We start from the raw sequence: 22,363 nt of genomic DNA on the forward strand, positions 1-22,363 counted from the left end.
TTATTGGAAGTAAATGGGTGTTTCGCGTAAAACGCAATGCAAACGACAGTCTTAAGCGTTTTAAAGCACAACTAGTGGCCAAAGGTTACCATCAACAACCAGGTTTAAACTTCACGGAAACTTTTAGTCCAGTGGTTAAAGCAAATACTATACGCTTGGTATTGTCTTTAGCAATCACACGACAGTGGACCATTCGTTAGATAGATATACAAAATGCATTCTTACATGGCCAACTTCAAGAGGAAGTTTATATGCAACAATCTCAAGGCTATGTTCATCCTGACTTTCCTCATCATGTGTGCCGCCTTAAAAAGAGCTTATATGGTCTTAAACAAGCACCGCAAGCCTGGTTTTCTTGCTTAACAGAAACATTACAACAGTTGGGATTTGTTGGTTCTAAAGTAGATACATCTTTATTCACACTTCATCAGCCCGCCTACTCTATCTTCATCCTTATATATGTTAATGATATCATCATCACTGGATCCTCTTCAACTAAAATTAATACCTTCATTCAGCGACTTGGTGATGTCTTCCCTGTCAAAGACTTAAGCATACTGTCATATTTTCTTGGTGTAGAAGCATTGTTTGAGGGGCCTGATCTCTTTCTCACTCAATGAAAGTATGTTGCCAATTTATTACAGAAAGTTAATATGCATGAAGCCAATCCATGTACAACTCCTATGAGTACAACTTGCCACTTATCTAAGTTTGAAGGTATAGATTTTTCTGATCCACAACTCTACAGAAGCACAGTTGGTGCTTTACACTACTTAGGTTTCACTCGCCCGGATATTGCTTTCGTAGTCCACCGTGTAAGCAAATTCATGCATCAATCTAAAGATCCACACTAGCAAGCTGTCAAAAAAATTCTTAGATATCTCAAACATACAGTGGATTATGGCCTTCATTTCACCAGTCTATCATATCATTCTCTCCATGCATATAGTGATGCCGACTGAGCTGTTGATAAAGATGACAGGCGTAGTATTAGGGCATATTGTATTTTCCATGGCTCTAATCTTATCAGCTGGAGTTGTAAACAGCAACAAATTGTTGCTCGCAGCAGTACTGAGTCGGAATACAAATCACTATCCAACACAACGGTTGAATTACATTGGATCCAATCCATTCTCCATGATCTACGGTTCCCTTTGCCAACCAGTCCACGGTTATGGTGTGATAATATTGGTGCAACATATTTGTCCTCTAATCCAATCTTCCATGCAAGAACTAAACATATTGAAATAGATTTTCACTATGTACGAGATCAAGTCTTGGCAAATAAACTCCAGGTCTCATTTCTCTCTACAAAGCAGCAACTTGTTGATTTATTGACCAAGTCTTTGTCCTCTGCTCGTTTTTAGCTTCTGCGCAACAACCTTCATGTTCAAGATTTGCCCATTCGGTTGAGGGGGCGTGTTGGAGATAACTCTGATCCTGTTGAAGATAAATCTAATCTTAAGATAAACTTAATCAAAACATGATGACTATCCCTAATATCCTGCAGCAACAACTCTATTACAATTGTGATAATGTTTTTAATTTTTGAATAGCTAAAGTATAGGATGCAGTTATATACGTTTGTGTTTAAATATACACAATGTACATACTACCTGTTAATGAAAATAAAAGGAATATCTTTCATTCATCTGCGTCTCTCTCTGTATTAATATAAGTTTGAGATTCTTCAAAATACACTATTTTAAAGCTCTCTTCAATTCGATGTGTTAACTTGTGACCTAGGAGACCTAGGACTTGGGTCAGACCGGGTTTCAAAAGAAATGAGAACAAAGCCTAAAAATATTTAATCGATCAATTTAATTTAACTCAAAAGCTTCTTTATAAAAAAACTAAATTGAACAAAGCCTAGAAAAAAAAAGTTTGTGGTAACCCTTGTATTTTTCAAAACAAATGGAAAAACGAGTAAGAAACAAATGAGGATAAAACCAAAAAATAAGCTAAGAAAAAAGGGAAAAACCCAAGTAAATTTGAGTGAACCTTCTAGACTCAGGTTAATCTCTAAAAGTCCCAACATGTTAAATTCCACACCTGAGCTCAACCAAAAAGCTCAATATATAAAAAAAAAAAAATTAATGTTGAAGTATGAGATAAATTAATTTATTTTTTTTTAATTCCTTTTAAAAGAGCAACACTTAACAAAGAAAAAAAATACACTAAGGTAAAACTTAGTTTACTGTCGAATGATGAGATAAATTAATTTAATTTAATTTAATTAAAAAACAACTCTTTTTAAAAGAGGTAGATCTAGTAAGAAAAAAAATTAAAAGAAAATAAAACCACTAGGGATGAAATTGAAAATATATTTTTTTTATAAATTATTTCAAATAAAAAATATAAATAAAAAGACCAGGAACCAAATCCAAAAACAAAACTAATTAAAAGGCTGCATTGAATTTTTTTTTTTAGGACAATGTGCTTTCCTAGGATGATAGAGAAGGAAAATTAAAAGAAATTATCAATGACAGCGAACCAAAGGAAAAGAAGAAACATGCACCGTCTTGTCTGGTAGGGGCCATGAGAGGATTTCATCGCCGTCTTGGAAAGCCACCATTTGACCATGTAAATTAACAACATGCACCGCCACAAATTTTCTTGAGTCCCCATCGTGCCTTCAAATTAATTATTTAAATAATATTATATAACTAGTAAAAGATGCAACAACCCCCTCTCTCAATTGGATAATTACCCAAAAAACCAAAAGAAAATATACACAAATGTTCTTGTACACCCGTCAATTTTTTCGTCTTCTAGGGGTAAGTTCATAATACCCTCAAAAGTAGTAATTTTTAATTTTGCTAAGGAGAGCATAGATGTCATAACATTATTCTAATATATAGTGTTATGAGTCTAAGGTAACAGTAAAATTCTGATTGCTTTAATTTTTTTTTTTTTTTTGTACTGATAAATAGGAAAGAAGCATAGAAAAAGTTAAGATAATTAAAAAGAAAACGAGAAAGCCAAAGTCAAAGTCAAATTATTGTATCACACCAAGTCGTACAGTGCATTTAACAAGAGCCATGTAACATGCAACAACCTCACCCTGAGCAAGTGAATTGCATCTACTACAACAGCATCACTAACTCCATGTACAGAAAGTCGACCCCAGAACAGGTGTTCAAAAACAGAGAAAAACTATAGACTCGTAAACTTGGGTGTTAAATCATGATTTTGCATGATTTAGATCAAATTTATCAATTTTACACAAATCAAGTTTGACTTTATTAATTTTTTAGTTTTTAGTTTGAATTTATACGTTAAATATATGTTAATTCATAAAATTATATGATTTTACAAATTAATTTATAATTTTGACAAAAATAATTAAAATCTTGGAGGCAATATGATAGTTTGCATCAAGTAATGGCCAATTTAGTCTTAAGAACAAAGAGTAAATCCTTTACAGGAAGGTTTATATTTCTTACTGTTCATTCAAATATTTTAAACAAGTCATATTTACTTTGTTATTATATTTATGTCATTTAGTTTAATACTTTATTGTTACTTTATATATATAGTTGATAAAGTTGAGAAAAATTGTTTTTATACATGAGTAATGGACACATTTGAGGCCTAATTAAAAATAGAATCTTTTTAGAGCTAAGACTATGTTGAAAATAAAAATTCCCCAACATGAGGACTGTAACATTGGATATTAAAATGTCTAGAATATGGGATCCTATGTATGATGAGTTGAATGAATATGCACACCATGTGTTTGTTAAAATGAACGACCAACATTAGTGAAGTAAAATAACTAAATGAGTGTTTGGATTGAATATGAGTCTTGGTCAGCTGAAATTGGCCTTATACTTGATAAAATAAATAGGTTTGGTAAGTGAGGCAAAGATGGCATAACACTTGTTTTCAATTGATGATTAGTGTCAATGAGACAAGCATGATAATTGTTTTGAATTAACAAATAATATTAATGAGCTAAGGATGACATAATACTTGTTTTTAAAATGATTAATAGTATTAATGAGCCAATGATAATAAAAAACTTTTATTGAATATATGGATGATGTTAATGAACCAAAGAAGGCATAATAATTGTTAAATGATTTTAATGAGCCAAAATTAGCATAATGAGAATGGAAAGATTTTCTAGTAGCTTATATAGTATAAAGTTGAAAAGTTAGAATTAGACTCGTAAAACATTAAAAACTTTTAAAAGAGAGGGACTCTTGGCTAAATAAGTTTTTAGCTTAAGTTACATGCTCATGCTCAGTTTAACTTAGCATAAAATAAGCTTAATTTGTTGTAAAATAATATTTTGGTTGATAAAATTTATTTTAGGCCAATCCTTAAATAACCTATCTAAATAATAATATTTCTCTAACTAAATTAATTTATTTTTAATGGGAAAACATTTGGTTTTAAGGAAAAACTATTAGGTTTTTGGTTTGGTTCATGGCAAGTAATTAAGGGTTAAAGTGGTGAGAATCAAATATAATACTTAACATAATTAATTATGCATCACCTTTAATCCTAAAACTCTTGTAAATATAAGGGGTTGAAGGGGGTTGTTAAGTGCGATTTGAGTGATTGTTATCTTCTATCCATAGCCATTTTCCTCCTATTTTCCCTTTTATTTTTTTTATTTTCTTTCTAGTCCACAATCTATTATAGAGCTTCATGTTTTTGTCATAGAGTGAAGTTGAGTTTTTTTTAAAAATAACTTGTAGGCCTTAATAAATAGTGTAATCTTTCGAGGTGATGGTGTTTGTGTCCTTGAAGGTTGCTTGCATTAAGAATGTTTATAATAGAAAATGAAGAGCAATTTAACCTTAAAGTTAAAGATAAAGGGTTGAATTCTTAACAACAACATAATATGTTTTTTTTTTTTTGTTTATACATAATTCGTTAACAAGTAAGTAAATCTATTTTGTTATTTATTTTAGTGCTCACTTCATGTTGGAGGTGTTAACATTATTTTTAATGAGATGGACTATAATTGATCAAGTTTGACAATAATTGATCAAGTATTATTAAATTATAAAAATAATTAAAAAAATTAATTAATGTGATAAATGACTTGTCATTCATTGGATATTTTTGTACTCATCTTTAGTGGTTAAAAAAAAATAATCAAGGTTCGAGATTCATTTTCTAATTTATATTCACTTGAAAATATCTAAAATAATTCTAGATACCTCAATAAACCCACTTCTAACCTCAAAACACAATCTAATTACTCTAAAAAACAAATAAAAAGAATTTTTAAACCCAACCTATATATATATATATATATATATTGCAGGTGGAATGTGACAAGCCAAACACTTTCTCTCTTCTTTATGAACATCCAAGAATTGAAAACAAAAAAAAAAAAATTTAAGAATAAAATGTAAAAACCAAAATCTTTAGGGGCTAAATTAAACCTTTTTTGTACCTTTTGAGCAATGAAAATGAAATATATGCTTGATGTTTTTTGTGTTAGTTATTTTGATCATTTTTCTTTCAATTATTTTTGTTAAATGCAACCAACAATTATGTTTTATAATTCTGGTCTTTAATTTAAAGTAAAATATTCTCATGCACTTTGCATATATAAGAGGATGTAAAGCAATAGAACTCATGACACATGAAACAAATGCTATTAAAATTGGCCTAACTTGGAGGATTATCCAAGTGACCCACTCACATGATACTTGAATTGTTTCAAATTAAATTAAAAAAGAGTTAGACAAGTTAAAATTTAGTTTGTTTTTGTTTTAATAAATTTTAAATTACATCATTTTAACTATTTAAAATCTTGAAACGATATTGATTTGATTAATTCATGTCAATATTAACTTGTTCACAACCCACTCCTCTTTTTTTTTTTCTTCTTCCTTTTGCTTTAACAGATAAGTTAGTTTATTTCAATCAACGTTAAATTAATTACAAAAACAGGTTTGGTGTCTCTATAGAAACACACTACAATGGAGGACAAAACTGTGTTCCTTCTTGATGTGCATGGAACTCCACATCAATGGAGGACAAGTGAACAGGGCTTTCCAGATTTGCCGGACAATATCATGATTCATGCATGTAAATGGTTGGATAACACTCGGTCATTTCTCCGAATTGCTTGACCGAATGAAAAATATTACTCGTTTCAAAATATGTCAAAATATCATAAGAGCATTCGGAGAATATAGATCGTTCAAATTAATTAATTGCTTCGAAAATCAACAGTATCTCTCTTGAAAAATGAAAAAGTCATTTAGCGACGTGCCGGTTCTTATAAAGGGCCCCCCATGCACATGCACTGTCATATCATTCGAGGAAAAAAAATGTTTATTAAAAAATAATATAAATTTTATTTTAAAATTTAAATTATTAAATTGAAGATTGTTTTTTGATATGATACTAGAAGTTTAATGACCAAGTAATCACGAATTTAAATTTTATTTTTTTCAATTTATTTGATAAAAATCAAGACAATATTATATAGACTTATACAAATTTAAAGTTTAAAAAACTTTTACTTGAGAGGGTATGTTATAAAATATTATAAATAATATCTTAAATTTTTTAAAAATATTTTAAGTTATTAAGTTAAAATAATTTTTTTTCATGTTTTATTTTTTAAAATAAAATTTTCTACATAGCTCACATGCAAGAGAGTGATGGCTCATGCCGACATGTCTCTGTTCGAGCAAGGGATCTCTGAGTTCATGCGACTTCAGAAACTGATTCTTCATCGTACCAATGGCCACTCGGTCAAAATATCATTCTCTTCAAAAAAAAGACGTCACTGGTGATTGTCTCGACCACAGAGCATCAGGCAAGGCTCAATGGATCATAGAATGCCCCGAGAGCCAATGCCTAAATAAAAATTACACAATGTTGAGTCCAGACTGATCACCACGCTCTAGAATAATATAAAATTGTTATTTTTTATCTTAACATGGATTTATATTTTTTTAGTTAAGATAGTTATATGATTTGATTTCATCGTTTTGTCATCATGTTTTATTTTAATTAAAACTAATTAACATGAAAATCATGAGTTTGTGTAAATTTTAAATACATGAAATTTTCATTTAAAAAAAAATATGTTAGAAACTTTTATAAATTTATTTGTAGAAGGTGACCAATAACATAACTTCTTAAATTGAAATGTTATATTTATTAAACATGGTAATAAATTATGAAAATAATAAAATTCTTTCGAGAATTATATGTAGAATTAATACACCAAACAATTAATATTTGACAATCAATTTCCGTCACTGTTATATATAGAAGATAGTCAAACAATAATGGCTCAACAGAAAATAAAGCCTCGAAACCACCAAATGAACCAGTGGTTAATTCTAGAGGCGAGAAAAAAACCAAAAATCTAATTAAACTGGAAATAAAATTAATCGAAAAAAATCGAACCGTGAAAAAAAAACCAATTAAACCAGTTAAAATTTTTAAAAAAAAACGACCGGTTCGGTTTGATTTCGATTTTATAAGCTTAAAACCAAAAAAAACCAAGTCAAAATCGAAAAAAAAATGGAGCCAAAACGAGCTAAATTGGTTTGAACTGGTTTTTATCATTAAAAACCAAATCGAACCAAATTGAAACTAGTAGGTTTGAATTCGGTTTTGTTTTTTTTTTTTAAAAAAAAAAAATGATTTGGTTATTTACATATATCAAGCTTTCCAGAAACATATTATGGGTAGAAATCCCAGTTCATCTGGATCTCTAATCAGATCTATAAAATCGGGCTAAAATCCTACTTGTAACAGGAATCTCTACTTTCACAATACAAATTCAAGTAGGCATATCTAGAGCCTCAAATATTGAAATTATGTGATTCAAAAGTTTAAAATCATCTACACATCCAGGACTACAACTTTTATGAAGGATTTTAGATTAGATAATATTCACGGGGGTATTATGGCCAAGAGTTTGACATAGAAATGATGGGCTTTAAGACTAAAAAAACATGCAAATCAAACCTCTAACATGTAATGAATAAAAAATACAGCTGAGATTGTCGGATATTGCTAGAAACCAAGTTAATAACAAAATTTAAGTTGTAGCAAAATTGGAATTACAGCAAAGTTGTTAGAGCAACAAAGTTTATTTTCAGCACAAATTTTAAGAGATTTAACAAACCTTAAGGATTGTATAAACAAGGAAGGAATGAACTTACATTAAGGACTCCTAATAAAAAAAAGAATCCTAACAAAAGACAAAAGCTAAGCATCGCCAAGTGGAAAGTTTGATTATTACATGTAATGGTTATTCGATTTAACAGAAATAAAGAGGAATATATATACTATTGGAAGAAATGATCGATATATTGAATTGATGATTACAACTTGTATAATGATAGGTATTAATCTATCTGTTCAATTTGAAGCACTAAGCTATGCCTATCCGAAGCTAGATGTACACATCAACAGAGAGTTCTTAGCTTTTCGAGATACTTGAGTATATATATAGTTGGTTGCTGCCGAACTATCTCCAACTGAAGCAATGTTTTAGGGCTTCTCTGTTCTATCTCCTGGACAGAAAATATGTTCCAATATAGATAGATGTCATTGCTATATATTTACCCTCTACCTACCTGTTTTGGGCACCATGAAATCATATCTAGAATTAATAATGGTTACATCAATGGACTAATTAGTACGATTCAGTCGCTAATCTTAGGTTAAACTTCAATCTTGCCCTATAGATTCATCAGTGTCCCGCACCTACAACGGTTTCAGATTTGTTAATATTATCTTTCTAGTTTCATTGTTTCTCCAAACCTTTAAACAGCGCCAGCTTATCTAAATTTCCTAGGTTTTTTTTTTTTTTTAATGTTTTATGAGATACTAGAACATAAATGATGATATCTTTAAGTGGAAAGAATGAGAGAAAAGTAAGAGAAATAATGAAAATAAATTACACATTTCTTAGTTACTTGATGCTAAAGGGATAATTTGAAACTTTTTTTAAATTTAACAGAGTAACATTTTGAAAATATTGATGAATCTACAAGTATAAAAGTACATTTCACCTCTAATTTTAAATATCCTTTTGCATACTAAGCAATTAAGCATGCCAACTTGAGTGTCCCTTTGACATTGCTAAAAGGAAAAATGTTATCAACTTCATGAATTTGGATGGTCAATACTGCCTCAAAGTGTATTCCTATATGTCGAGCATTGCAGTGAATGTTGATAGCCATGACATGTGGACTCCATATAAACTTGTGGAAGCTGACGGAACTTGGTAGTATATAGTTGAGTCAGAATCCCATGAAGCCGAAATTGCGGTGCAAAATCTTTAGGGGGGAGGAGGAGAGGGGGGGCGCCACTTGAACGAGAGGTGGTTCGTTTGTCAAAAAAATTGAACACAATGGTATAGCAATCATTCTTTTTTGGCGGAATACGGCTCATTTTAATGGTCTCATGATAATTGCTGTGCCTACAAAAGTAGATGAAACACCTAGACAAAACTTTGATGTATGTATTACTTTGAAGTTCAAAAGGAAATTAAAGTATATAGATCGTGGATCGGTCAGTCAAACATTTTTAAGTGTATATGAACAGCAGTTCGAGCAAGGAATCGTGGATCATTTGAAATTACGATGGAGGAGCAAGAAGTCTCAACATTATTAAAGGAGTTTCAACTTACTACCAACACAATCATAATACCACATTCTAACATAAACGACAAACTTGAAACTAATGATGCATTTTTTCAGAGGTAAATTCCAGGTTTAGAGACTTTTTATTCTTGTTTAGAGGACGATTTGGTCATCGAAACCTCTTTTGCATTGTTTTTTTAGGGATTTCCCTCTTTGTTGGGCAAGTAATTGTCCATGGTCAAGGATACAACGTGTTTGTAATTGCTTTTGGGTGCTTTTTATTGAAAAAAAAATATTAAATTCATACTTTTTTAGTATTATATAATAATTTTGATATGATAATATCAAAAATAAAATAAAAAATAAAAAAATATTCTAATTAAACTACATTACTAAACACGCAAACAATTATGCGCGGTGCATGGAGATTTGTTCCAATGGTAATATGATTACACAAGGAAACACCAATCTAACCCACAAGGTGAGGTCAAAAATACTTACTTTAAATCATTGTTTTCAAAATTTCAAGAAATTTATTGGAATGCTTAACTTCCAATGAGGATTCAACAAGGTGATCTGTCAGCTTCTTACCAATAATAATAAATAAACAAGTGATCTGTTAGCTCATGATTATTTATTTACGACTGATGTGAAACTATACTTGCTAATGTTTTAATATTTCCTAAAACCCTAGAAACTAACTAACTAAAACCAGGCCACTAGTAAAAGCGGGTCAATGAGCAAGACCACACCAAAAGAAAGAACCAGCGGTATGACAATGGCGTTGGGACTGAAAATCGTTGGGGTCCAATTTTGTTTTCCCTTTAATGGTGATGTCCCTCTTTTGGAGGTAATTTCATCTATTTTACCCATCAATGGTGTCAAGCACCCTTTCCTTTCTAATATCAAGTGGCATCCTTTCTCTCTTTCAAGCCAATATCAGAAACCCTTTTATCCTACATGCTTTTACTTTATCTACTCACTCTCGTTTCATATTATCTCTTTCTTTCTCCAAGGAACCAGCAGACCCCGTTTTATAATTACTCATCCTCGTGTGAAAACTATTGAATTTTGAGGAGTTGAACAAGTTAATTCAGAACCATAAGGGAACAATAACCCAAACATATTAATTAATACAGGGATAGATGTATGAATTTATCTTAATTTTCTGACAGGCCAGGAGAATATAGAGGCTTGGTTGAGAGGCTAAGAATATATGCTCCATAGATTGCTTTAATGTCATTTTCTTGGAAAGGAAATTGCTGTCTTTCAAGTTGGAGGTGTCAGCAAAGACCTTGGACAGATTATAGACAAAAAAAAAAGCTAAGGAGGATTGTCCTCGGAAAATTACAACAACGAAACATGCAAACAAAACTTGTTTCTTCAAAGCTACATGTCTGGTCAAAAATTATAGGCTCCGAAAGTTTGCCTTCAGTTCACCTTTTTTTTGCCTTTTTTTTTGGTTTATCAGAACCACTTTTACACTCTTGTAATCTTTACGAGTTTCAAATTTTATTGCTCGTCATGAGAACTACTAAACGTTAAAATTGAGAAGCATGCATCAGCATGGCTTTGATTTTGTCAAAGGTGTCAACCCTTTTACACTTTCTGTTTGAATGAGCACCGTTTTCGTCTATGATCTTGATGTCCCTCTATTTTACTACATTCACTTTTCCCATGCCGGGTTTTAAAGGATTAGATCTGACAATATGGACATAAATTCTGGTTGACCATTACCAATTTACCATAGATATTCAAACTTGAGTGCAAAATAACGAAATATAAAGTTCCAAATCCATATGCTAGTGTAAGCTCACGACAAGTTATGAGCTGGGCCTTTCATTTCAGATTCAAAACTGGGCCTTTTATATATATATCTAACCTAATTATCTACACATACATCTTCGCTAAAGAGGGCAACCTCGAGTATGGTCGAACATTTACATCTTCTCCCATTTCATGAGAGAAATAAACCCAATGATGAAATTCATGATAAAATAGAAAGTTTATTGCCTTATGATTTTTTATGGGCAATTAAAGAATGATATAATAGAATATGTTGAAAACAATCCCTTCTCTATGTTGCCTAAAATTACAAATTAATGTACACAAACTACTAATCCATACATCCAATGAAGCATGGGAGTCTTGTAATATTCATTCTCATCTACTGAAAAATCTTGGTTCGTATTCAGCTCACAACACTTGAATCTGAACTAGAATACTCACCTGGAGATTGTATTTATCCGAAACTGTATCAGAAAATAAAGAATTTGAAATCAATCCATGGAAAATTAGAGAAAGACCTTGGACATCACTTGGAGAATGGGAGATCCCATATCAATCTTCGACGATATGGTAGGTGTTGGCCTTGGCTGCCTGTATGAAACAAGCAGCCGATGTTCTCCATTGGTACAAGTAGAACTGTAACCTATGTCCGAGTTGCTTACTGTGTAATCTTCTAAACTGTGATCCTACAACCTTCAAGTCTTCTGCTCCGAGGGAAGATGACTCTACTTCTAATTAAAATAGTTTTAAATGAGTGAATAGATGATGGATGTTGACATTTGAGCTTGGGTAGCTAGTGCTCATGTGAATAATTCCTCACCACAAAAGTCACCGAGACCAATGCGGCAGGAATTGAAAAATCCAGTGCGGCCACCATTGGTAGTGTAGGAATCAAGGGTGCCGTGAATTATGAAGAGCATCTCATAATCATAATATCTTCAAACTTAGATATCACTTGTCCCCCTTGAGTCACTGCATAAATAAGCATATAAAGACATTTCAGCTTTCTGAACGAGGTATAGCTGGAATTAAACTGCTTTTCATTGTTGCAGTAATCGTTTCAATTGTCTATTAAAGTGTTGCAGCATAATTTATTCTGCCTACCAATGCAATTACAAATTTTCAACCACATCATCCATGTCTAGTTCGAGAAACGGATTATAAAGCGCCTATATTGAGTTGAAGCGTGGGTGTGCCTAAAAGAGTGGGTACTTACTCTCCGAACTAAATCAAGGCAGAGATTTTGTTCAATGTCTCTTCCCAAATCCATACGCATGCCTTTGAGGAGAGCTTCTTCACCAACAACCCTAGTGGCCACCCACTTCTATTAATCGTATTTCCAAACATATTGGCTTAACTCTTGTGATAGTTTCCTGAGACACATCCATTTTGTTGAGTTTTCACACGAATCGCTGATGAGAAATTTCATAAACACTTTTAGATGAGATGGATTGTTATACATTTGAATGCTAGCTCTTTTCTTTTATGTTTTGGGTGTTATGGTAACTAAATTAGCTATTATGTGTTGTTTATTCAAAAAACAAGAGGCATAATATTCTATTTATAGAAAAACATGAAAATTCTATAAATAATAAAATATCAATTTGTTCCTTAAATAATATAATGTATATTATTTTAGGATAATTTTAAAAATTTATCCAATCAAGTCCTTACTTGATTTTTTCTAAGTCTAGAATTGTAATCTCATATATTAATTACATTATAATCTTCAATTTTTAAAACTTATTTACAATCAAGTTACACTTTATTAATCATTCTATTTTAATTTCTAACCAATCGTTCTTATATGTGTAACCCATTAAATTTCCTAATATGTTGGGCCAAATATAAATTATAATATTAATAAAAATAGGATTCAATCAATTAAACAATTTAATTTATTATCAATTAAATAATTTTTATACGGGTCAATTCAGTGTACATGTCATTTAAAAAGCATATATATATTAGTTTCAGGTATCCCTCATATCTCAACTTATAAGAGCAATCATTTACTTTCATAAAAAAAAAAAATAAACATAATATACATTGGTTTCAACAGCTCTAATTAATGTTCAGTTCTTAATAGAATACTGACTAGGTACATTTAGGAACAATACTTTAATAAAATAGAAATCTTATAATTATAATAATTTTATTTGCAAAGCATTTTTGTCTCACATACTTTATCTGTACTCTAGATTTATTAGTCAAATATTAGATTTATTAATAAAATATAAATGATTATTAAAGATAAAAAAAAAAAAAAAAGTTTTTATTAATAATTAACTTGTTTTATATTAATAAAATCAATGTTATATGTAATCAATCGATATTTAGCTACAGAACATACTAGATTGTTGGCGCCCACTACACTATGATTATATCAATTTTTTATGTAAAAAGAAACATTCAGGTGTAGCTAATGTTTCTCTTACAAAAAAAAAAAAAAAAAGGAGTTGACCTGATGTGACTAGATCAACTCAGTGAGTCCAAAAACAACTTGAATAAATGGTAAAAATATAGTTTGATTTAAAAAACTTTAAATGACATTATTTAAAAAAAAAAAAAACATATTGAGATAGCAACATATTGGATCGACATAGGTCAACCTAAGTTATGAAACCATAATAACACTATATTAAAAAAAATCAAAATAAATTAAAAAGCTCAATTCCAAATCAACTCAATATTAAAGGATGAAATTTAAAAAAAAAAATTTAAAAAGGTCCCAAAAAACGATCCAAGTCAATGCAAGTTAACCCACCAAACTAATGACTTGGGTCATGGGACCATAATAATCTTTTAGAAAGTAAACTAAAAAAATGACTCAAGTCAACTTGAGTTATAAAACTAAAATAACCCCATAGAAAACAAAACGAACAAATTATGCAGCTTAATTCATAATAAACTCGTTGTTGAATATATAATGAAATTAAAAAAAAAATCAATCTAAGAAAATGACATGAATCTACCCGAGTTGATTCGCAAAACCCACGACCTGAACCATGTGATCATGACAATCTCACAGAAAACAAATTGAAACAAATGACAAAGCCTAATTCCTAATCAACTCAATGTTAAAGATCTTGAAGAATGAAACTAAAAAAAAAAAAACCTTAAATCAATTATGTTAACCCGTCAAACTTGTGGCATGAATCATGAAATTGAGATAACTATATAGAAAACAAACCGCAATAAATTATGAAGCTCGGTCTCTAATAAATAAAATATTGAAAAATAAAATTAAAGAGAAATATGTGTGTACACACACAATGCAAAAAAAAAAAAAAATTACAATTAATAGTGTTTTATGAAATAATACACAGTAAAAACATTATATATTTTAGTTTTTTTATTATTATTATTCTCTAACATGTTTTTATAAACATGTTAATTGATTTTAGGTATCTCTGCAAGTGGAATCTGTATCAGTAGTGAATAACTTTGATACATAGAATAGCAGCCCAAAGATTAATTAAGCGAATTTAAAGAAGTGGTTCAAAGAATGAAACCAACTCAAAAGGACTACAAGTGTATTTTGTGGAGTTCATGTGAAAGCAGTCTTGAAAAAAACAAGAAAACGGGGGCAACCCCTTGTGCACCTTCAAGTAATATTGGTGCGCATGGGGAGAGCCCAAAGACAGTAAAAGTAATTTTTGAAGAACAATGCAGCCGTAACATTAAATTCTTAAAAATTATTTTTAATATCGGTGTATTAAATCATCCAAATATATATATATATATATATATATAAACCTAAAATGATGATGAACCGAAGAAGATTTTTAATGGTGGTCATCGTCGAACCACTAAGATGGGGGATTACAATCCAAATTAACATCTGTAACGCAGATAAAGCAACAAAACGGCCCTGAATTAACCTGTGAAATCCTTTGTCTGCCTGTTGAAATTATGACAGAGAAGAATATGCATGCATACCTGAGGAAGAGGCGAGGCAGCAGTAAGGCCAAACATCCAGAAATTCTTCTACCTTAACGCAATCTTTTTAGAATCTTTAACAAGTTCTTCTCTCCCAAAAACACGGGAGGAAGGCGCTTCGAAAACGAATGAAAATTTGAATCACGTAAAAGACATCAGCTATTGATCTGACAATTGAGGACGGCTTCAATGGCCGTTTTGCTTGCCTCAAGTAGACGAATAGAGGATCAACAAACAAAGAAACTAAGCATGCTACCAAAAAGATCTGAGTCCATCTCCGTACTGATGGTCCTCGAGGATCCAATATCTTTTTCTTCACTTTCTCATAATCCTCGGAGGAAACTCTACACGGTTTTTTAGACTTGAATGATTAGTGACGTCGGCTGTAATCTTAATTCAACATCATCTGTAAACCTGAAACATTGTTACATGCAAGTCTCAGATTTAGGAGGTGATCAACAATCCCACTTATTCAGTAAGCTAACCTTGGACAACGAAATTAGTCGTGAACATGAAACTATATAGCTACCACTCGTGGACTAATGGATGAATGAGGGAGACGAATTAGAAATCTAATGATCATAGATTATGATAAGAATTAAAGAAATAGAAAGGTGATTAAGGTATACCTTACAGATCCTGAGTTCCCAAAACCCATTTTGCTCCACTGAGAGTAAAGCTGTGGCCTAAATTAATGGATTTGATCTGCAATACAAGAAAGATAGGGGTGTGCTGCAAATATAAGGGTATAAATCATCTATTTGTGGGCACATGCAGCACGGAATCAACAGAAACTGACAAGACATTTGTTTAAAGCCACAAGAGGAAAACAAAAAGTTAGCAAACCTATGGCCTCTTCTTAAGCGATGTATCATGCGAACAAAAGACACGAAGATCTGTAGTAACTTGGACATCAAGCTGGCTAGAGAAGGACTATCCCACCTTTTTCAGGAAAAATGCAAGTTAAACACGAGAACAAATTTCTTCTAATACTACCTTAAATCTGCAAAAAGTTAAGACACAACACGATTTAAAAGGATTTTCCTCAAATTCAATATATGTTGAATCAGAAACACTTGATAACCCTAAAGAACGTTTATTATATATGTACTGAATTATGACAAATTTGAATAGAGTCTAAGATTACGGCACGCAACATAGCTTGTGCTCAGAAACCGGCAAACGCATCATCATCTATCATGTAAATAATTGAAACCAGACCCAAGAAAGCACAATTTGTTATTTCTTGCCTAATAAACAAAGCCCAGATGAATGTATTTTTAGGGTATTTCTTCGACATTAAGTATAGATGCATAGATTCAACAAAAAAACGGTATCTTATCCGGCATTAAAATGACAGAAGATTCACAAAGCACTGTATTTTATTCTGTAAACATTATTCATCTGCTTAGAAACTGGTAATCGTCACACAGAAAAAACAATATTATTAACACTCAACAAAGATAGAGGGAGAGCTCTTACATTACAAATTAGTCATTTCATTGACCCCAAATCCTTCTGCTATGCTTCATTTGCTAACTAATGGGGTCTGATGAACATTTTCCACTCTTCTAATTCAATCTCCTCGTGTGTCAACAATGGTCATGGCTATATATGAGCATGTATTAAATAGTTTATATACGTTGTAATATTGTTTGTAACAGCTTTAAAAATCTAATTCAATCTCCTTGGTCTCGCCCACGCCAGCCACGCCAGCTCCCCTTCCCTTCCTTCTTCCTGAACGAATAGATGTTTTTCCTCTGCTTCTATTAGCTTTTTAAGGGTGTATTGGATTATTAGTTGTTTTTTAATGTGTTTTTTATTTTAAAATATATTAAAATAATATTTTTTATTTTAAAAAAATTATTTTTATATTTACACACCCAAATAATCTAAGAACATAAAAAAAAATTAAAAGAAATAAATAAATTTAACAAAACAGTAGTTACACTACTACGCTAAACGGTGCCTAAGCCTATCTCAGGATGGTAGTACACCAGGATTAGTCATTGATCTCTTTGTTTTCATATTGCCTTGCAATGACTTCAGCAATGCCTTCAACTCAATTTTACTGCAGAAGATTCCTTTTGCTGTTAATGTATTTATTTTTGTTTAGATATTCTTAAAATTCATCTTGGATGGAGATTCTACTAGCATTTTAATGCTAGATCCATCATAAATAATAAAAAAGCAACCCAAATGATATTGCTAACACGAGAAAAAATGCAACAGTTACGCCATAATTACAGCAACCTTAAGATGCGACTAAAAGCAATAAATCCATCTATAAACAAAGAATATTATACAGGAATCCAACATCACTCTGCAGTCTGCTTTGTAGTGTAAGAAGCTGGCTAGAGAAATATACTGGTAGCTGCGAAAAGAAGGAAAAATGCAGAGACAGGTAAGCATTGATAAGGAAAATTGAAAGTTCTCACAAAATTGTATAAATTATGTGTTGTTTAAAGAGGGAAAGGAAGAGAGGGTAAAAACAGCTAAAAGGTGATCATCTGTATTATGCTAGCAAAATCACTACAAGGAGGTTCTTTCTAATCTTTTGAAGGTGAAGCAGCGTCTTTCAAACAGGACCTCATTATCTTTGCCAGCTTTGAGCAAGCATCCAAGCAAAGCTGCATTGCCTGTTTGTGAAAAGCAAAATCAGTCCAGCTAAACTTCACACACCTTAGATTGCTTACTGCTATGTATAGGGTATAATTTCTCCTGTAGTTTAACAAACGACGTTAGCAGTTTAGACGGCGAACCTCATTCAGATTTGCAGTTGACCATTCCCCTGTAATGGTAAGCTGCGTGACCTCATAATGAGAAGGCATGCAAGTGATCATCAGGCTTCCGTCTTGAAAACTTTCCTCTTCCAAAATTGGATCAATGATGAGGTTTCTGCCAAGACAAGACTGCAAAACAAAGAAGCTAATTTACAAAACATGGAAGAAACAAATGTGAATTAAACAAATGAGTTGAAGTCATTAAAGCAGCTGGATATATCTCGGATGAAGTATAGAACTGCACAACATTTTAAAGACATGAAAGCTTCTTGAGCCAATCATTACACTAACATGTTTCTACTGAATCACAATCAACTTACTTAGAAATGGCCTCAGAATGATTTCGACAGAGTCAGAGCGTAGCAATACCAGACAAAGGAAAAAACAGTCCAGTAAGGCAACAAATATTAACGTGACCACCTAAATTCCCGGATCCCCATCTATATTCATAAAGAGCCATGTCATAGCACAATCACACCATCAAATGAGTAGTTATTTAGCATAGTGTAATAGTTAAGATGTCTCATAAAGAGCCATGTCATAGCACAATCCCCACCTAAATATTTTTGGTGAAGGAGAACGCATATAAGCATATAAGCAAAATTAGGGGAGAAAAGGAAAGAAAGGAAGCAGGGAAGGAGGGAAGAAAGAAAGAAACAAAAATAAATTACTTGAATGAAAGACCACATTTGAATATAGAACTCAACTCATAAAGGGTGGATTTAAGATTCCCAAGCATTCTCATCCCTAAGTGACCAGCAAAAGAAGTTGGCAGGTCAAATTATTGGCAATAGAATGATGATCGATAATTACATTGAGCATAACTCTTTGTAAGCTCTGAAACTTGCAGTTGTGTCCAATGATTAGAGTTGGTTTATACACATCAACAACAATCAAGCAGACTAACTAAAATTAAAATAAATACTAGAAGATATTTAACTAATTTGCATTGGATAATTGTGTAAATGCATATAATGTATAAACTTCATGTCAGATAACAGCTAGAACAGTGTCAGGAAACCTCAAGTCTATACATGAAGCGTACCACAGAAACTCCAGCAACAAGGTCATACATCATAATCCCAGCATCTGCCAAGGCAAGGCTTGCACAAGATATTACAACAGGAAGATCACCTGCAAAAATATAATCTTGTTAATGAGTTTAAAGAAAATATTTCTGAATAGCCACTAAAATTTTATCGGAAAACCAGGCTGCAGAAACAAGAAAACTTAAGAGCATGAAAAAGCTTTACAGTTTTTTATTGTAAACAGAAAAACAGTATTCCCGGTGCAAGTTTTGCATAGTAGTCATAAAGATGGTTGTGCTATCCTGCAAACTAGACATAACATTCTTTTCCAATAGACCGAGATTTAGAGGTTAGTATGAAGCTGTAACTCACTGCCACCAGATTCTAACACCAATGCAAACACATCTACAGTTGTTTTGGGAAAAGTTTCCAGCATTACTGCCCCTTCCAATGCCTTATGAAGCATGGTGGAAAACTCTTTGTTGTCTGATCCCTGACAAAAAGGGGCATCGTATATTAGCTACAATAACTTCAAAAGGATAATAGGTGTTTGAAGACGAGTATCATAAAATATTGTAGATGCTGTTGCTTCACATACCTGTCCATGAACAGTGGTGGCGAAAGTGGTATAGCTAACATTGCAATTAAGCCTGCCCTTGTCACTATACATAATTGCTTTCTTACTCTCTCTGGGCCCAAACCTGAAAAGGGAAGTACGATGTAAAACTAGGTTTATATATGATGGTTGCTGTAATAATTACATCTCCTATCATGGTTCCATCATGCTAATATAACCTATAAATTTAAACCCAAAACAAAAAAACTAGAAATATTGCGATGAGATACAAATATAGAAAAGGCAATACTCACACAGAAACAATGACCTTTGTATTTCCAAACTCAGCATAAGCAGATCCTGCAGCAGAGTTGACAGCACCAGTCCGGAAAACTGCAAACGAAAAACATTTCAGTTCAAGTAAATTAAACAAAAAAATATCATTCCTGCATAATCCCTGGATGATAATAGATTACTTATGTGAATGGTACATGCAAACAGATAAATAAAATAGAAATATGAGCCACATGCTCTCTATTAACAATCAAAATTTAAAAAGTCGAAATAAAATTTTCATTTCAGTGGTAACGAATCACATTCATATTTAAGATGAGGGCAATCCATATAAAGTAGAAATTGGTGAGTTTTAGCATCTAGGACATAAAGACTCTGCTAATAGAATATGAGAATCAATTCCATCCATGGATGTGCTCAACCCAACACCGAAAAGTTGGTACAATGGTACCCCATAACAAAAGGAGACAGAGACTGACAGGCAGTTATAAGGAATGTCCACACCACGAGAATCCTTAGAGAGGATGTAAATATATCATTCCATGCAAAGGAAACCAGATTTCTAAACACAGAGACAGAAACCTCAAATTCCGAAATTCCATGCCCCTAGTATGAGAATTCGACATCGGGAAAATAAATGAAGAACCAGAGGGAACCAATTCATTCATTTATTTATTTTCTTAGCATAACACCATTCCACAATAAAAATGCAGCATCTTTCACAGAACATAAAGATGTAAGATAATAAAATCAACGATAATTAATGGAAATCATTTCGATGAACAACAGAAAGAAACAAAAAAAAAAACGTAAATTTACAGATTTTCATAATCATTGACACCCTAAAGCACATATTACAGTGAAACATTGAGATAGCACAGCCCTTCATGTTCTATAGAAAAGGGAAAAAGAAGAGAAAGAAGAACAAGAATGCCTAAACATGTCAGCATAAGTTAAAGAATCAGAAGTCAACACTCAAGAAGGTAAAAAGGAAAAAAAAAAAAAGTAAACCCACCTGCAAAAACTGATCATTCCTTCAGTGTAATCATAGAAGATTATTAAAGGCTAATTACTATTAAGCAAGTTTTTTTTATTAAAAAAAAAAAAAAAAAACAATGATAAACAGTAAAAAGGGAAAGATATATTACAGGCAGATCGGCACTGGTGGAAACCACGGCCATCGGAACGTGTCCAGTCGACGTCAGAGTCAGTGAAGAATGGAGGACGTTGGGCTTTGTTGGTGGGAGTGCGAGCGGGAGTGTAAGTGCTTGGCGCTGCACCACCTTTGGAGGCCATTGTGAGAGAGAAAGAAAGAGAGCGAGGTTTAGCTTATTTTGCTTTGCTGTGGTTTTTACTTGCTCTGATTATTAATAGGATAAAAAATTAACTTATATCATATGAATTTTTTATGTATAGTTTGAGATATTCTTGTACCAGCAATAATATTTTTCATGTATTATCTAATTTTTATTTATTTTTAAAAACAATAGGATATGATTATTTCTTAGACCCTGTTTGTTTGTTAAAAAATAGTTTTTTTTTTCGGAAAATAAATTATTTTTCGATGTTTAGTGGTGCAATGAAAAATAAATTGAAAAATAGTTTTCAGTGTTTGGTTATGTCATGAAAAATGATCTGGAAAATAACTTATAAATGTTTTATTTTTTTCAAATTTATTAAAATAATAAGGAACAAATCTTATAAATTAAAAAGTTGAATGAAAATGACATTGAAAAAAAAATATAATTTCATAAATTATCTCAAATAAAATAAATAATAATCAAAATAATAGAGATCAACTCTAAAAAATAAAAAAATTGAAAGATGAAGAAATTAAAATAATAATAATTAATATTTTATAAATTATTTCAAATAAAATAAGTAACAATCAAAATAATGAGGACCAAATTTGATAGATAAAAAATTTCAATTAAAAAATGATAAGGGAAAAGCAAATAACAATTATAAAAAAGATGATCAAAATTAATATAAAAATTAAATTCTAGGGAATAAAATTGAAAAAAAAAATATTTAAAACAAAATATATATAGCAATCAAAAATTTAGGGACCAAATTTAATATAATTAACAAATAATATAACATTTATATCATATTTTAAAATAGAAAAAGACCACACACACTATTTAAAATTAATGGCACCAATTCATACTTTGACTCTTGTTTTGCACGTGCCAACCTTTTTTAAAAGGCTTTCACCTCTAATTTGATAATAGCTCTTCAATTAAGCCATGAATCTCATTTAACCCGTTCAATTTAATCTCTAATTCGCTAATAATTCTCCAATTAAGAATTGATTTTCATTTGATTTAATCTTTAATTCAATAATAACTTTTTAATTAGGGCATGAATCTCATCCTCCCCGGT

The 22,363-nt window shown here is 31.5% G+C and overlaps 1 protein-coding gene and 1 long non-coding RNA gene across 2 annotated transcripts; both read right to left on the reverse strand.

Moving 5' to 3' along the window:
- Positions 1-11,577: 11,577 nt before the first annotated feature.
- Positions 11,578-16,032, reverse strand: LOC140955469 (uncharacterized). The gene is made up of 3 exons (XR_012169551.1): positions 15,947-16,032; positions 15,318-15,731; positions 11,578-12,347 (listed from the first exon to the last, which is right to left on the reverse strand). It is a non-coding gene; the product is annotated as an uncharacterized lncRNA (long non-coding RNA).
- Positions 16,033-17,583: 1,551 nt separating this feature from the next.
- On the reverse strand, positions 17,584-21,327 carry LOC118038838 (exosome complex component RRP41-like). Its single transcript, XM_035045285.1, has 7 exons — positions 21,127-21,327; positions 19,999-20,077; positions 19,727-19,829; positions 19,501-19,621; positions 19,146-19,234; positions 18,080-18,229; positions 17,584-17,956 (listed from the first exon to the last, which is right to left on the reverse strand). The coding sequence occupies exons 1-7, from the start codon at positions 21,272-21,274 to the stop codon at positions 17,867-17,869; spliced, it is 780 nt and encodes a 259-aa protein (XP_034901176.1). The 5' UTR covers positions 21,275-21,327; the 3' UTR covers positions 17,584-17,866.
- Between the last annotated feature and the right edge of the window lie 1,036 nt (positions 21,328-22,363).

Source organism: Populus alba, chromosome 4, assembly GCF_005239225.2.
Source record: "Populus alba chromosome 4, ASM523922v2, whole genome shotgun sequence".
Classification (NCBI taxonomy): domain Eukaryota; kingdom Viridiplantae; phylum Streptophyta; class Magnoliopsida; order Malpighiales; family Salicaceae; genus Populus; species Populus alba.

What these genes read in the sequence shown, in the direction of transcription:
- LOC118038838 (XM_035045285.1), bottom strand. Translation starts at nt 21,274, where the DNA reads ATGGCCTCCAAAGGTGGTGCAGCGCCAAGCACTTACACTCCCGCTCGC. An exon ending in ACAAAGGTCATTGTTTCTGT is followed by an intron (nt 19,830 to 19,998) that starts GTGAGTATTGCC and finishes TTCCCTTTTCAG; the next exon opens with GTTTGGGCCCAGAGAGAGTA. An exon ending in CCACCACTGTTCATGGACAG is followed by an intron (nt 19,622 to 19,726) that starts GTATGTGAAGCA and finishes CCTTTTTGTCAG; the next exon opens with GGATCAGACAACAAAGAGTT.